The sequence below is a fragment of the Protopterus annectens genome, chromosome 16.part0 (genome assembly GCF_019279795.1).
Source record: "Protopterus annectens isolate FY-2018-M chromosome 16.part0, PAN1.0, whole genome shotgun sequence".
Taxonomy (NCBI): Eukaryota; Metazoa; Chordata; order Ceratodontiformes; family Protopteridae; genus Protopterus; species Protopterus annectens.
Window position 1 is genome coordinate 681627786 of NC_056750.1, and position 17040 is coordinate 681644825.

The window sequence follows — 17040 nt, forward strand, 5'->3', positions numbered from 1 at the left end:
TTTCAACCTTCCTTGTCAAAGTTTAGTATGATCTTTCCCATACAATTTGGCATCCATTCATAGGAAACACAAACAGAATTGCAAAAAGCAATGGGAGGAGGCTCAAAAAGAAAGATGGAGCCTCCCACACTAAGGACAGTCCAAAACAGCAGACTGTGACTCTTTCCTTTCATGTGTTTTCTCCCTCCCATCCTGGCATCCCACTAAATCTTTCACAATGTCTAGGTCTTCATTTTCTACAGTGGTATCAGATAATTTCAAACAAGTAGGTTCTGAGAATCATTCAGAAATGTTAGTTGGTAGTAGGGAGTCCCTTCATCCTTTTCATTGGATTCCTCTTATCTGCCAGACCAAACTTCTCCAAATATTCCAGTCCTAAAACAAACACTATTTCTGGAGTCATAGCAGCAGTTCCTCCAGATCAAACGGGGGAATGGTTGTATTCAGTTATCTTTCTAGTGCCAGTGAAAGAAGTAACTTGGAGACCTATCTTAGACCATTCTTTACTTCAAATCAAAGTCCCAAAGTTCAAGATGCTCTCCCTTTAGTCTCTGTTATCCCTCATCTCACCTGTCAGGTTTTATTTGGCAATTCTATATTTAAAAAATGCTCATCATCACATTCCATTTCCAACAGATGTCAAACATTTTAAGATATTCTGTGTCTAGCTTACATTTTTGGTTTCTGTCTCTTACTGTTTGGGCTATCTACAGCTCTAAGGATGTTTTCAAAGCGTCTGGTACCAGTAATAGGTCATTGCAGTTTGCAAGGCATCCACATTTTTCCATAATCAGACAACTGTCTTATATTTGTAAACTCATTTTCAAAATGTTAGGAATATCTTGCATAGATGAATGACTACCTTTTTTGTCTGAGTTTCCAGGTAAACATATAGAAAACTTTTCTCCTCCCTTCTTACAGGATAGTGTTTCTTGATGCCTTCTGGATAAATCCTTCATGAGGGCTTTTCTTCCTCAGAACAAAGTAGACATTTACAGGGAAAGGTTTCTGATTTTCTCCATCCATTCCGTGACTTCAGCGAAGGAATATCTCAGGATTCTGGATTTCATGGCCTCTACATTTCTCATAATTCCTACGCTCAGACTTAACATGAGAAAAAATCAAAAGCTTCTCAGATCCTGTTGACCCAACACCAGCATTTTAAATGCCAGTGTCCTTTTTTACTCCTCAAAAGGAAGTTACTTTTTTGGGTGAAGCGGTCATCTCTCCACCCAGGTCTCCCTTTCCTTCTAGCTCCAACTCAGTCTAAACAAATATGCTTCAGACTTTACTTTTAGAGTCAATTCTAAGGGGATAAAAGTTCAGGGTCTATGGAACAAGTAGTATAAACTAACAGACATAAATGTCAAGGAAATTATATTGGTAATAAATGCTCTCAAATCTCTAAAACATTGTTGGACTCCATACTCTATGCTAGTAATCACAGAGACCACCATAGGTGGTGTGCTACATTAACAGAGGGGAAACGAATAATATGCCCCTTTCCAGACTGGCTGTGGTAGCCTGGGACCTATCTGCTCATCACATCTATCCATTCAGGCTACTTATATTCAGTGAGAGCAAAACATTATTGTAGACAAGCTGAGCAGTAACAGGACAGACCCTCGCAAGTGGAAACTGAACCAGGAATCTTCCAGGAATTATTCCAACTTGGGGAGAACTCCTCAAATATATCTGTTTGCCTCCATTCACAAGTTTTAAAAATTATGCTCTAGAATTCCTTGCAAGCAGGCTTGAAAGACAGATGTCTTCTACATGCACATGTATGCAATTTTTTTGTATGCCTTTACACCTTTTCTATTGATAGCCAGGGTCATTCCAAAGATTCAGAAGGACTTCCCAAAGACAATAGTTGTAATCCTCTTTTGGTCCAGGCAACAGTGGCTCATTTTTTGAAAATGGCCAAGAGCAATTATCAAAGTCTTACTCACAGAATAGACTTAGTCACACAAGACAGGGCTGTTTGATACACCCCAATCTTCATCTTCAACTGATTTCCTGGATAATATAGTTTTAGTACATTTTAGGCACCTTTTGTCAGAGAACATGCAGCAGGTGTTAAAGGAGACTTAGAAACCTACTACTAGAATATCGTATATGGGTAAGTGGAAAAGATTTTCTAGTTGGTGCCAAAGTAAAATTCAGAACTGTTTTAAGGTACAGGCACCTCAGGTTCTACAGTATTTTAGTTGTTATTCACTGGCCTTTCTTACTCTTATCAAGAGTAGTCACATCTTGGCTATCTATGCATGTCTGCCGCGTCTATATCACCCCATCAAATGGTGATAAGTTCAAATGCCTTTCGTTGAAACCAAAAAGTCCAAAAACCCTAAACATCGAACTCACAGAACAGTGATTTTTTTTCCCCCAGGGAAAAGAAAAATCACTGCTCCATGAAAAAAATGTCGCAACTGTAAAACAAATTAAAATGGGGGCTTTGCCCCCACACCCCCCTACTTAAATATACCAACTCCAAGATCGCACTATAGTGGAGGAAATAGCAAAGCCCTGAAAGACAGCCCACTGATTTTTTTTTCCCTGCAAAAAAAATTGATGTTTTGGAACTTCACGGTTTAGGGTTTTCAAACTTTTCGGTTCGAACAAAGGGCGTTCAAACTTATCACCATTCTATGTGGGGATAAGACCCTTGTCTGCCTGTAGAGGAACCCTTTATACCTAGCCTCAAGTCAAAACAGCTTTTGAAAGAGGTTTTCTGCATATCTGTTGGCGTAGAAAACAGGTGATTTCTTCCTGAAATCTCTTTTTTTCCTGAGAAACTTAAACTTTGTTCCCTTGAACCTGCTCATGAGACTGAATTGATGTTAACTTGGAAAACAGTGCTAATCATTGCTCTGACTTCTCTAAGAAGAGTGAGTTACAAGCTCGTATGGTGAGTCAAACTTATTTGTCATAAGGATAGGGTATCTTTGAGAACATACCTTTCATTTATTCCTAAGGTCATTTCAGAATTTCCTTTGAGTCAAGCTGTTTATCTTCCTGTCTTATTTTAGATCCCAAAAATAAAGCAGAAAGGATTTATGTACTCTGGATGTCAGCAGGAAACTCAGATACTACATTGAAATGACTAAAACCTCCAGGAGTTTAGATGAACTACTTTTTTCTTTTTGTTATCTTTCTACAACGGGCAGTGTCAAAACATATGCAGTTTTGAAAAGGCTGTTTCATGCTGCTGTACTCTCACCATAACAGTTCACATCCAGGCAAAAGCTAGGCCCATTCTACAAGGGATTTTGCTTCTTCTGTGGGTGTTTGGAAAGGTAGGACTCGAAGTATTCTAGAGGCAACAATCCCCCATGTTCTTCTTACTTTTACAAAATATTATAAATTAAATTCTTTTTTTTTTCCTAGGTCCAGAATAGGATTTCCAAGGACTATTCACCAGGAGCTCCTGGACTCTGACCCTTCTCCTTCCTTTCTTAAGTTCTGATAATCTGCCCATATAGTTTACGCTGCTGCAACAGTGGTCTAACATATAGTATAGTTGTGTAAGTTATCTTGCCATATGTTTGAATAGATCACTTTCAGGAGTTTGGATCAAATGTTTAAGTAAAAAAGGGATAATCGGTGTCAAAACATACAATTTCAAAATTGTTGTCTCATGCTGTTGTAGGGTATCCTCCCTCCATTCTCCATTTTTGTGTTGTATTTTGCCAGTGTATGAATAGTTTTACCTTTTTTTCCCTAGGTTATAGCTAGAAGACAGGGCTCTGCCATCCTCTACTCTGAGGCAAGAAAGCTCTGAATGTTTGGAGCCCTAATCACTGACTTTGACTGTCCTTGAGCTGTTCAGTGGTTAGGGCATGTGGAAGGTGCCCAAAAGCTGTGGGTTTTGGCCATTTATCATAGCCTTATCAAGATCTAACCCATATAACGTAGGCTGCTGCACCAGGGATCTGTTCAAACATCTGTTATGGTATGTTAACTTGTATTACTGTACTTTGCCCATTACAGAGGTAAGAAAGTGGCCCAGGCAAGACATATTAATAGAAAATATAGTGCTTGCCTTGCTTAATTGTAGATATTGGCATATATTCAGAAATTGTTTTTTGGAGAGGTTTGTTTAGGAAAACATTTGTGTTCCTGAGCAGCATTATTTCTTGCTTGATTGTAACTGCACAAGCTCAGTCTGCTGCCCACAAAAGGAGGAACCCAATGCTAACATTACAGATTAATACATGTTTATTGAAATAAGTATAAAACCAACAATACATAACAAATAAATGCATTTACAAAAGAATACCCAAACTTCATACATTACAGAATGCAAACAACATGCAAAGATATCACAATATAACATTTTTAAGTTACAAATCAAGTAACAAAAACTGTATCATTTAACCACGCTTTCCAATATTTTGTTATATATTATTGCTTTAGATTTAAAGTGTGTGCTGAATTGAGCTAACAGCTTGTTCAGGCAATGTCTTGGCTGAGTTGACATCACAACTGTCTCTCTCTCCTACCTATCCTAAGCAGAGGAAAATGGCTTAGTGTGATTGGTTGAATCATCAGCCACTCACTGTCCCTTCTTTGTCAGATGAGAAAATATAAAATAGGGGTGGGGGTTGGAAGCTTGCTGTCTGAGTCACAAGTGCATTTCAAATATTTTAAATGCCCTCCACTGAAACTAGGGCATATGGCAACATTCTGAAAATGTGTGGGAGGCAGGAGGGCAGAGCTGAAAATGGAGCCATCCTGTGAAAATCATTTAACCCTTTCACATTATTAGTTGCAGAAATGTTGATGGTATAGCACAGCTTCATAATAGGTGCTATTAATAACTGTTTCTGGAGAAACAATCACTTTTATAATTCTGCTACTGGACAGCATTAATTATACATGTATACAGGTGCTGCTTGTTATGACCGAGTTTTTCTTGTTGCAAGTGCGCTTTTCTAGAAAAAAACTTGACATTTTTGCATTTAAGTTAAATTGTCATCAGAATAAATGTAACCTTTGTGTTTATTTATTTAATTTATTTTTAAGGGATATCCTGGAGAAATGGGACGACCAGGAGTGACTGGTGAACCTGGACTCCCAGGCCCACCTGGATTACCTTTCTTGTATCTTTGGAGAAATACAAAGGAGGATTGGCAGCTCTTTACCGTAAGTCAGAACTCTGCTGCATAGCTGATGTTAGATTCCATAGTTGACATGACATTTTTATAATTTAGTTAAATGAAATTTTGCCACTTTCATGTTTATGACCACATGTAATATAAACACACACACACATAATATGAGAAGGGTGCATTTTAAAAAGGGTGCCTTCTAGTGTTGTGGATGGTTCCACTTCCTCTTTTTTCACAAAGCAGTATATTTGTGTCCTGTTATAAGAAATATGTGCATGTGTGTGTGTGTATCTATTTTGGAAGCTTGAACTTTCAAAACTTGGAACTTCGTATGGTCAAGACCGTAACATCGACGTTTTGAAAGTTCGAAACTTCAATAAAAAAAATAAAAAAAAACTTTTTTTTTTTTTACATTTATGCAGGGGGGCAATTCCCCCTGCAACCCTCACCCTCCCTGCTAATTAAATATACCAACTCCAAGATCGCACTACAGTGAAGAGAATGGTAAATATCCCATTCCTCGCTGTATGGCAATTTCCATTTAAACTGTTCAAAGTTTCACTGCCTCGATCTTATGGTCACAACCATATGAAGGTCGAAGTTTTGACACTTCGAGCTTCCAAAGCAGACGTGTGTGTATGTGTGTGTGTGTGTGTGTGTATATATATATATATATATATATATATATATATATATCTATAAAGAGAGAGAGAGATCTATGTATAAAGATAGATGTAATGTTCATTTTGAAATACTGGGTTTGTTATATGTCTTGTATTGTGTACTCTTTAAAAAGCTTCTCTAGACACAAAACAACAACTGCATAAATTGAATGCCTTAAAGAGATTAGGTCTGGGTAAAGCTTTACATAATCATAGCTTTTTAATTGTGTTAATTTTTAAAAGTTTACATTTCAATATATTAAAGGTTCCAGGTATGAATGATTTGAAACAGATTCTTGTTTCACCTATCCCCAATTTTTGGAGGAACTATCCCAGTAAGACCTCTTTTTTGTGCACACGGCCTAGACAGCCTTCTGTAGGTAAGAAGGCTGCCACGTCTGTTTTTTTTCTGATAAGCCCACTCAAATGTCCAGGACACATAAGCAGTCCTTTCCTAACAAATCTGCTGCCATATGACTGTCTGCCTTCCGTTCCACTTGGACAGGTTCCCCTGTCCCTCATACTCTCTCTCTTTCCCAGTTTGGCTGGTGATTATCACAGACATCTGGGCTCTCTCCATTATTTGTCAGGGTTACTTTATGACCGGGATAGCCCTTCACTCTTCTTCCAGTATTCCACAACAACCTGCAGACTAGCTCCCTTATTTTCCAGGAGTGTTGCAGGGCTTTCTGGAGCAGGTACCATTCAATCAGTTGTGCAGACGGGATGGGGTTTAGGCTTTTATTTCAGGATGTTTCTGTTCCCCAGAAAAGAGGGTTCTTGGAGACCTGTCCCATATCTTTTATTTCTGAACGTCTTTCTCATAGTGCAACCTTTTACAAATGAAGAATAGGAGTCAGGAATCCACACCACAGTACTTTAATTAAGCGCTTTCGTCTCGTAGTAGAAACTTCATCAAAATACATGATACTCAAACCCCACCTGTTATAAATCCCCATAAATGATGACATAATTTCCTTTCATTTAATATTAAAGCAGTATTCCTACATTAAAACCTTATTCCTACTAATTAATATGCTGCATATGTTGATCTTTTTGTACATGATGAAACTTCTCTTTTTGCTCAGGAACCAAAGCCTATTTTTTAACATCACACATCTACACAAATACAATAATTTACTACCATCATGTGCAATATGCAAACATACAGATATAATAAATACATTATAAAATAATAACATTAGGATACAGATAAGGATTAAATATAGGATGTAAAAATAGAGTATAAGGGTTTCAGAAAGAGCATAAAATATTGTGCTTTTAACCTTAAAATGTAACTAATCGAGATGGCACTATTTAACCCGGGAGGGGGGGGGGGCTCTGAAGCATTGGTTCTCAGTTGCCATCTCAATTCTTTTTGTTTTAAAAAAATCATTAAGTGGGCCCACTCTCTCATGCACAGCAGCCTGGTCTATAACTGTAAAATTAAATTTATGTCCCTCATGTAAAGCAATGTGGACGGCTAAAACATTTTTCTTGTCGTTTTTACTGTCATAGATGTGCTGATATATTCATGTCCTTAAGGTATTGATGGTTTTCCCTATATAGAAACAGGGACATGAGGCACATAATGCTAAGTATACCACAGCTTTGCTGCTACATGTGTATTTCTTGTTCAAATAAATCTTACTATAATGTGGGACTGTTACCTCTTTCCCAACTTTAATGTCCCTATGTTGTAAACAGAATTCACATTTCACCATACCATTACCCTTCCTATTCAGATTTCTGTTCTTTTCAAGGATATTCTTTAGGCTGTGTTCTCTCTTGTAAATTATTCTAGGTACTGGACCCACTAGTTCTAGTTGTTCCCTATTGACCCTGAAAATACACCAATTATGGGTTAAAATCCTTTTTATATCAAAATAGTGATTATTAAATTTAAAAATGGCAAGTTTCTCAATGTTATAACTCTCCTGTTGTCTATTACTTGCCTCTGTCACCTGTATTTTTCCTAATAGGGAAAAATGAATCTTGTGACCGAGGCAAGGAATAGGCAACAGGAGAATTCTTACTTGAGAATGTTGAATAATTAAATATTCATGAGGTTGTTTGAATATTCATGTATTCTAATTCAGCACTGGTTCATTCCTTAATTTGAATTTTGAATGTATTGGTTTATAGGTTAAATATAAAATAATTGTAATGAGGTTTAGGTCACACATCTGAAGAAGTCTGATATATATGGACGGAAACGCTAAATTTTATTGTAAAGCGTTTATGGTATTTTAACTGCTGTTTTCTAATAAACTATGAGTGGTTCAGCATTCGCTCATTCATTTCTATCGCTAGTAGCACTTTCGATCGTATTTATTGGTCTTTGTGGAAGTGCTACCTGCATTTTTTGGTTTATTAGTTCATTTTTTGTGGACTGGCGATGGAAAAGGAGCCCTTGGTTGAAAGCAAGGGTCAGGAAGAGTTGGGCCAATCACGCAAATTGATTGGCCAACTCACGGAGCTGATTGACTTACTGACACCTTTGTGCCAATCGCTAATCGGAGCAAGTGTTAATCCCACCTTAGCAACAGGAAGTGGAACCGAAGGGTTTGGCGATCAGAAATGTAAGAGGAAAACGGAGCTTATTGGCAATCAACATGACGCCGGCGACCTAAATGAACCGAATGGTGATTCTTTTAATCCGGATGCCACACCAAGGATTTTTCTTAACATTGCTGGAGAGTGCACAAATGGAGGAAACGCTAATACTACAATTAAAACAAGACCGCTGACTTTTAGTCAGGCAATTTCAGGTACTGTTTCAAACTATAATTGCAAAGAGACTACTGAATGGTTGAAAACCAATTACTGTTTTAAATTTGAATCTGGTGGTTCTCAAATGCCATCTAATTCTGATTCCTATCGTGTAAAAGTGGACAAGTTATCAAAATTAATGTTAAAATTCAGAACATTATGTATTGAAAATGCTTATTTAACTGAATGTATCAGTAGGAACATTGGTCCAAAAGGTTTACGTGTTCACAAATACCCTAATAATGTGCAAATAGGGTCTGTCTTTGAATCATTAGAAGTATTTAACAAATGTGAGATAGGTATTTTGAAGCTTATAGTTAAAGAGAATACTAGATTGCAAGAAAATTTACAGAATGAAATAGATGAGTTGGATTCATGTGTTAAAGAGGACCTTTTTTTGGTATTAGTGAAGAGAAAGAGAAATACTTTAAAATTAGGGGTGAAATTGATGTTAAATGTGGTGAATTGGTTAATAGTAAGATGAAAAAATTAAAGAGGGATGTACAAGAGTATCAAAATAATATTAGTTACCCCAAGCCAACATACAAGTACTACAATAACAATAGTTTAAATAGACAGACAGAAGAAGATAGTGTTCATAACGAACAAAGGTATCAGGAAAGGGATTATTATCAGGATTTTCCACCCCTGCCTAGATCAGAGAGGCAACACAATAAAAATGGATACTTACATGAAAATTTTCAAATGGGGGGAGAAGAAGGAGGGGGAGATACTAGATAGTAGTACCCCTCCCCATTTATGATCAAAACAATGGTATCAAGATATTAGTTGAAGGGGTTAAGAATACCTACAATAATTTTTCCATTTACAATTTTAGTAATATTATTCTTAGTGAGGAACATTTTAACCTTTTAAGCAAGGGACTGAAATGTATTCCTTATGGTAAGGGAGATTTAACTAGGACGTTATTAGACATTAAGTTATTTTTAAGAAAAGTGAATTTAGAAATTATTTTTAAGAATAGTACAGGTAAAAATAATCAGCTTTTAAAACGAAAGACTACATATAATCCCCCTATGCATGTGCAACTTAAGAATTTAGAAATAATTATGGAGGTGGAAATCAGAAATGCTCAGACTAATATTAAATATGGGACAAATTTAAATAGGAAAGAAATGGAAATATTACAAGAATTAAAATGTGATGTGAATGTTAGAATAATGAAACCAGACAAAGGTGGGGGGATAGTAATAATGGATAATATACAATACGAAGGTAAGATGAATCAAATTCTTAGGGATGAAACTAAATATTCTTGTGTCTCTAGAAATGAGGTTGATTTGGCCTATAATAAGATAGAAATTAACCTCATGGACTTGTTACAAGAAAGCACCATTGATAAGAAAATGTTTGATTATTTGAATGTGCAAAAACCTAAGGCCCCTACAATCTTTGGAATTCCAAAGATACATAAGAATTCTGAAGACCCACCCTTTAGACCTATAGTATCTGCTGATGGTTCTAAAACCTATCCTTTGGCAAAATACATAGATACTAAGGTAAAACATGTCTGGACAAGTAGAAAAGTTATACTTAAAGAAAGATTCTTGGGATTTGTTGAGAGATAACCTCAGATTTATATTCTCATGATTTACTTTTTGTCACTATAGACATAGTTGATTTGTTTTCATCTACACCGTATCTATCAGGAATGAATATGTTTGAAGAAATTATTTTTGAAGATAGGCAATTATAAAGAAAAAGTAGCAAGTGTATGTTTAATGGACATGGTTTTAAAAAAAAATTTTTTGGTATTTAATGGAGAATTTTTTCAACAAACACAAGGAGTAGCAATAGGAGCAGTTTGTGCCCCCACTTTTGCAAACTTGGTTTTGGCAAGATGGGAGGAAACTTGTATATTGAATTCAAAATTTAAATCCTGCTGGATTTTGTATTGAAGGTTTTTAGACAATATAGTTATTTTTTGGACAGCCAGTAGGGAAATGTTTGAAGAATTCATGGAATACATTAGTAAAATGACAACGTTTCTTAAATTTATGCATCAGATGTCATACAACACCCTACAATATTTGGATTTGGAGATTTACAAAAATAATTATACATTAGAATCTAGGATTTATAGAAAACCCATTTTTTGTAATTCTTTTCTTCATTTTAAAAGTGCACACTCTTCACATTGTAAAAGAAATATAGTGAAGGGACAATTTGTAAGAGGGTGCTGCATGACCAGTGCTAATAGTGATTTCAAAATCGAATGTGATTTATTGGAGAAAATGTTTGTTGAAAGAGGTTACCCTAAAGAATTTGTAGTAAATATTAGGAAAGAAGTTGAAAAAGGTAAAGAAAACAAATTTAAAACAATTAAGGGTGATAGAATGAATAGTGACAATAGTAATAATGTAATAGGAAAAGGCTCAGATGCTGTTAATAATTTTCATCAAGTTTTGGTTTTGGAATGCAATGCAATAAATAATAAGGTTAGAAATGTATTTCAGAAGGAATGGAATAGATTTGTTTCCCTTACTGATTTGGAGGGTGTTTGAGGATTAGATTTTAAAGTAGTATATAAAAATTCAAGTAGTATAAAGAATATTTTAGAAATAAAGAAAAGAAGAAAATATATACAGGGGGTAAAACAAAACTAGGTACATACAAGTGTGGACATTATAATCAGTGTGAATACATCATGAACACCAAGGAAATTTATCTTCAGTGCAGGAAAAAGTGGATTAGAAGTAAAGGGTATTACAACTGTGATTCAAAGGGGTTAATATATTTAGCTGTTTGTCATAAATGTAAATCTTTTTATGTGGGGTAAAAAGAAAGAACCCTAAAAAGAAGAATTTATGAACACATTTATGACATGCTGAAGGGTAAGGAGACTAAAGCCCTATTTAAACATTCTAAGGAATGTGATGATTGCAAATTTTATTTCTCAGTACTTGAACAAATTAATAAAGATATAAGGGGCGGCCCATGGGAGAAACAAATAAAATACAGAGAATTATGGTGGCACGTAACCCTAGAATCGGGAAAACACCCAGGGTTAAATGATTTTATTTCTATTATGCCACTTTTAAAATTGAGGGCTGCTAAGCTCTGAATGTTGTTTAATGAATGTAATATTCTTAGTTGACTGAAGGTGTCAATGTTTTATTCACAATAATCTGTTAAAAGAAATTTAAAACCAATTCACATGCTATCAAATTTTTAAAAGTTTATTTTATATATACATTTTAAGTATATTTTATATAGATTGGTTTTATTTTATACTTGCCTGAGGCAGATAAGGCTCTATTTGTGGGTAATCTGGACCCAAGAGTAATGGAGGAGCTGCTGTTCGAGCTATTTTTACAGGCTGGTCATCTGATGAAGTCTATGTATGAAACGAAAATGCATGGTGGAATATCTAAGGCATTTATGTATTTTCAAGTGTTCGTTTTTCATTCTATTTCATACTGTTTGTGGATTTGGTGGTTGAATAAAGCTTTATAGTGGATTGTACATCATCTCCGTTTCTGCACCTTGCTTTTGGAGTTTTATTTTATAGTATTTATTGGATTTTAAATGATTTTATGTTCAATTTTTATAATGTTCATGAATTATTATATGGAATGGTTAGGAAAGATAGTGTAGTAGTTACACGATGGGAATGTTGAATAATTAAATATTCATGAGGTTGTTTGAATATTCATGTATTCTAATTCAGCATTGGTTCATTCCTTAATTTGAATTTTGAATGTATTGGTTCTTGGTTTATAGGTTAAATATAAAACAATTGTAATGAGGTTTAGGTCACGCATCTGAAGAAGTCTGATTTATATGGACGAAAATGCTAAATTTTATTGTAAAGCGTTTATGGTATTTTAACTGCTGTTTTCTAATAAACTACAAGTGGTTCAGCATTCGCTCATTCATTTCTGTCGCCAGTACCACTTTCGATCGTATTTAATGCCTTTTAATACTTCATTTACCTCTTTTAGTCTTATATTTTGTTCCACGCTTTCAATCTCTTCTTTAATCTATTAACTTCATACTTTTGTTTTGTTTCTTTTTTTCATAAATGATTGTCTTAAGTGTTCTTTAATAATTCCACATATCTTTTCTTGTGTTTTTACTTTATTTCATTCTTTATCCTTTAACTCCCTTATTACTTTATTTTGTTTCACCAACTTGTTTAAATAAAGTGCTGCTACTTCTTTTCTTCCTTGTAAACAATATTTTGCTTATGTAGTAAATACTTAATTCTTACTTGAGTCATTTCATATATTTTTCTCTTTTTTTTTATAAAAAGTTGTTTCTTTATCAAATCTCAAAACCTATCTTGACTTAATGTTTAATACTTGTTCTTTTTTCTCTTATTCTTCATATATTTTAAAAGCATTTTTTATATTTTTGCTTAAGACATATCCACCAACTTGTCTAGTTTTCCTAAAGCATTATCATGTGTATGTGTTCTTTCCATAACATAATTATTTCTCTCCTATCATCTTGCTTTAACTCTGTTTCATTAACCTTTTAATTATTTTACCTATTTTATATATTCTTTCTTATGTACTTTTATCCATATCCCTTTATGGTCTGAAAATCCTCTTTCTCGCGTTCCTTTCTGTAAGATTTTGAAGCTGATACTAAAAATAATTTCAGTTTTAATCTAACTTCTTATATAACTCCAGTATATATTGTCCCATATATATAATTTGACACATTTCATTATTTCATTTACTTATTTTGACATCACTACAATTTTTCTTTCTTGTTCTTAAATTACAATTAGTCTCCTACTAGTATTATCTATATTAATACAAACATAGTTAAGGATATTTTTAAACATTCACTCTTTCTTTGTGATATATGCATATATAGCAATAGTTCTGCACACATTTGAGTTCCATCTGCGTCTAATACTGCAATTCATCCTAATTCAGCAATAGTAATATCTAATATTTTGATATCTTTTCGACACAGTATACAAATCCCTGAACAAGTATCTATATTCCAAATGATAGGTCCATCCCATAGCTTTTCTGTTTGTTTCCTTTCTTCCTCTGGTAATAATCTAGCATCCTCTAATATAATAGTATGAGGATTTACTAAGATACACCATTCCAAAATTCCTATTCTTCTCTTAATATTTTTCATGCTGTTAACATTTAAATCTAAAATCTTTGTCTTTTAATAGAAATTCGTATAACATGTTTCTCATCCTTTACATTTTTGCTTTCTTTTGTAATTATACTTTTCCTTTCTTTCACTCTTTTCCCTATAGAGTTTTTCCTTTCCTCTCACTATCTTCCAATTCACATGTTCTTCACTTTTCTCCAATGATACTTCTTCCCTTTCTTTCTCCCCATATTTTGGATTTATTTCTATATCTTGTGTCTCAATCTGCCTCTGTTGTTCTTTTCTTTTAATTTTTTCCTGATCTACTTTTTGCATGTCTTCTTTTTCCATAATTTGCACATTTTCATCACATTCTAACCATGTATGACCAGTGTTACCACATTTCTTACATTTCAAATCATATTTTTTGCTTCATGTCCAGTTTTACCACAGATCAAATAATCATCTTTACCACAGAAAAAACATGTCTTAGGTTGTCCTCTATATTTCAAAAAACCTCTATTGCCATTTACATTACTAACAGTAGGAATATGTATTTATCATTTTCCATTTTTGATATAATCCCACATTTCCCATCTCCCCAGTCCATAAACCCCTTTCATCATAAAGTTTTGTTGTGTCCATAACATCTTAACATAAGTACAATATATGTTCCCTTAAGCTTTTTCCTTCAATTTCAGTTCTGAATTGCACCATAACTCTCTTTTTCGTTTCTCTATAGAACAATTGCACCACATACTCTGACCATGGATTGTCATTCTTTTTTTGTTCATATTTTTTTATAAAGTTTTCCATGGCCTGAAAATGTCTATTTATTGATAAGAATGACGTCTCTTACCTCTTTTGCTGTAACACCCAATGGTATCATCATCAAGTCCCAAACTTCATACCTGTCTAAACCTACTCGCACAGTAAATTTATTTGTCTCCTTCCCCTCCTTGACCCTTCTTTCTCCCTCATTCACTCCTTTGTGCATATGGCCTCTTTCCTGCTGCTTTATTGACATTTTCCTCTTGTATTTTTTCCATTATCTTGCACCAAGATGGTGCAACTTCACTCTCTGTCTCGCACTGATTTGAAAGCTCTTTTAAATAATCATCCTGCAACCCTCCAGATTTGATGGTTGTAATATTACACTCCTGTTGACTCTCCATCTCCCCTTTGAAGAATTCCTTTTGAAACAGGTCCTTCGAATCCATTCCTGTTTCTGCTGCAACCTCCAATACACTACTTTGCTCCATTATCTCCTTCTTCTGCTCCAGTACAGATGATTCCTCCACTTCTATTATATTTGGATGACTTTTAGCTAATTGTACCATTTCTATACTCATATTTTCATTCTCCATTGCTGCTCGACTCACACTCAGCCATTCCTCCTGTTTCTCTGGGCTGTCTACACACCTGGAAAGGAAACAAGAAGTAAGTTGCCCCACACTCTGAGTGCCCCTACCCCAAAGAGTAGGAGAAGTTCCTCAATGCCCTGACCAAATTTCCCCTACTAGTACAAATACCATAAGGGGTCTGCCCTGAAAATACACTACTAACCTAGTGGAACTAACCTTTCAACAAAGGATATATAGCTCTGCCTTCATTTCAAAAGTAAAGAAGTTGCTGCATTCCGTCAGTTTTGAACAGTGTTTGTTATAATTGGAGAAAAGAATGTAATTGGACACCAGAAATGCTGTGGGTGGGAGATCCTGGTCCATTCCCCTGCCAAGGGCCCCATTTGACCACAAACTTGCTTTCCACATACCACTAAAAGTCTTTTTTTTTATTTTATTTAACAGTTAGTAACTGGGTTAGTCTGGCTGGGCAGCATTCCTCTTAACTGTACAGGTTTTCGCAAACTGTCCAGATTTTTGCCTCATATTTTTGGTGTGTTCCTCCTAACATCTCTTCCCTTCCGGCAAGTAGCTGCTGATTGAAGTCACTAAATAATGACAGACATTTGAGTTTAAGACTCCACGTCCTTTAGAAAATACATGCTAATGCAAAACCTATTATTCTATTGATTTCTATTTTTTTAAGAGCAATATTTAAAATCTGTCCCTATATTCCCCCCCCCCCTTCATTTTAGGCTTTGTCCAGATTTTTTGCTCTAAGAGTTTGAGAGGTATGCTGGGCAGAAGCCATTTTTCAGCAGAGACCTGAGGAGAAAAGCTCCAGTATTACATTACTTGGGCATTAATTAACAAAGATAGTAATTAAATTAAATAATACAATAAAAACTAACATTCTTTGCACAAGGTGGGTTCAGTTTTTACAAAAGAAAACATTATTCTGAAATGAATACAAAAATTACAAGTATCTGAGAGATTTATACACCGGGATTAAAGGCCTGTAAAGATATTGTAGAAAGACAAACCGAGACCTGATTTTTAGTATTATTGAGGAAAGTTGTAGTGAGAGATGAGAAGAATATAGAAATAGCACAAGGAAGGGTATATTTTGAGGAGGAAGCTGTTAAGGTATATGGTTGGAGGTAGTATATAATGGGAAAAAAAGTAGGAGGAGTAAGGACTAGAAAAAAAGGAGTAAGGACAAGAAAGAACAGGTAAGAAACCAATGTGAGGACAAGTATGGTATTATCTGAGAGGGCAATAGTCAATGTAAAAGAAGTATAGGTTATGCTGGGTCATGGCAGAGACATGTCCATGGTCTGTGGAAATAGTTTTTAATTACTATTTTAAAGGTGTTAGGTTCTGTGATACTTCTGACTTCTTGGGGTAGTTTGTTCTGTGCATTTGTTATGGAATAGTTATAGAGTAGTTAACCAATATTTTTGTTAGGCATGTAGACTTGAGAGCTGCGGAGAGAGTGATTGGGGGTATAGTGCTGGATGAGAGTGGAGAGAGAGAGAGAGGGACAGGAAAATGGCTGATGTAGAATTGCGATACAATGGTGGGTGTTGTAAGGTAGGCTGGAGGCAAATTGAGCTATTTTGTTATAAGTGAGTTCAAGTTTAGTTAGAATGTTAGATTGGAGGTGTGTAATAACAGGGGCTGCATAAAGCAGTGTGGAGAGGAGAAAGGCTTGAGCAAGGGAGAGTCTGGAAGCATTTGTAAGGTATTTATTATGTCTATAGAGCAGGCCTAGTTTTTGATTGGTCTTTTTTATGCACTGCTGAGTTTGTAGATCAAATTTGTGATGGTCATTGATAATGACACCAAGTAGTTTGGTATGGGGTTCAGATGAGATAATAGTATTATTCAGGGAAGAGACAGTGAAGGAGGTTTTGTGATGGTATAGGGAGGTGAGGAACAGGAGGAGTTTGGTTTTCTTAGGGTTCAGTAGTAGCTGGTGGGAAGTAAGCCATCTTTCTACAGACTGGAGGGATTCTTGGGTTAAGGTACGAAGGTGTGTGATGTCAGAGCTGGAGATAATTG

At 35.2% G+C, this 17040-nt stretch overlaps 1 protein-coding gene across 1 annotated transcript in view; it reads left to right on the forward strand.

The window, feature by feature from the left end:
• The first annotated feature begins 5033 nt into the window (after positions 1–5033).
• The window catches only part of LOC122790647 (collagen alpha-1(IX) chain-like), a 530662-nt gene continuing 518655 nt past the window's right edge, over positions 5034–17040 (forward strand). Inside the window, exon 1 of the mRNA XM_044058171.1 lies at positions 5034–5148. Coding sequence (XP_043914106.1) covers positions 5044–5148 — 105 coding nt within the window. The 5' untranslated portion in view covers positions 5034–5043. The remainder of the gene's footprint in view (positions 5149–17040) is intronic.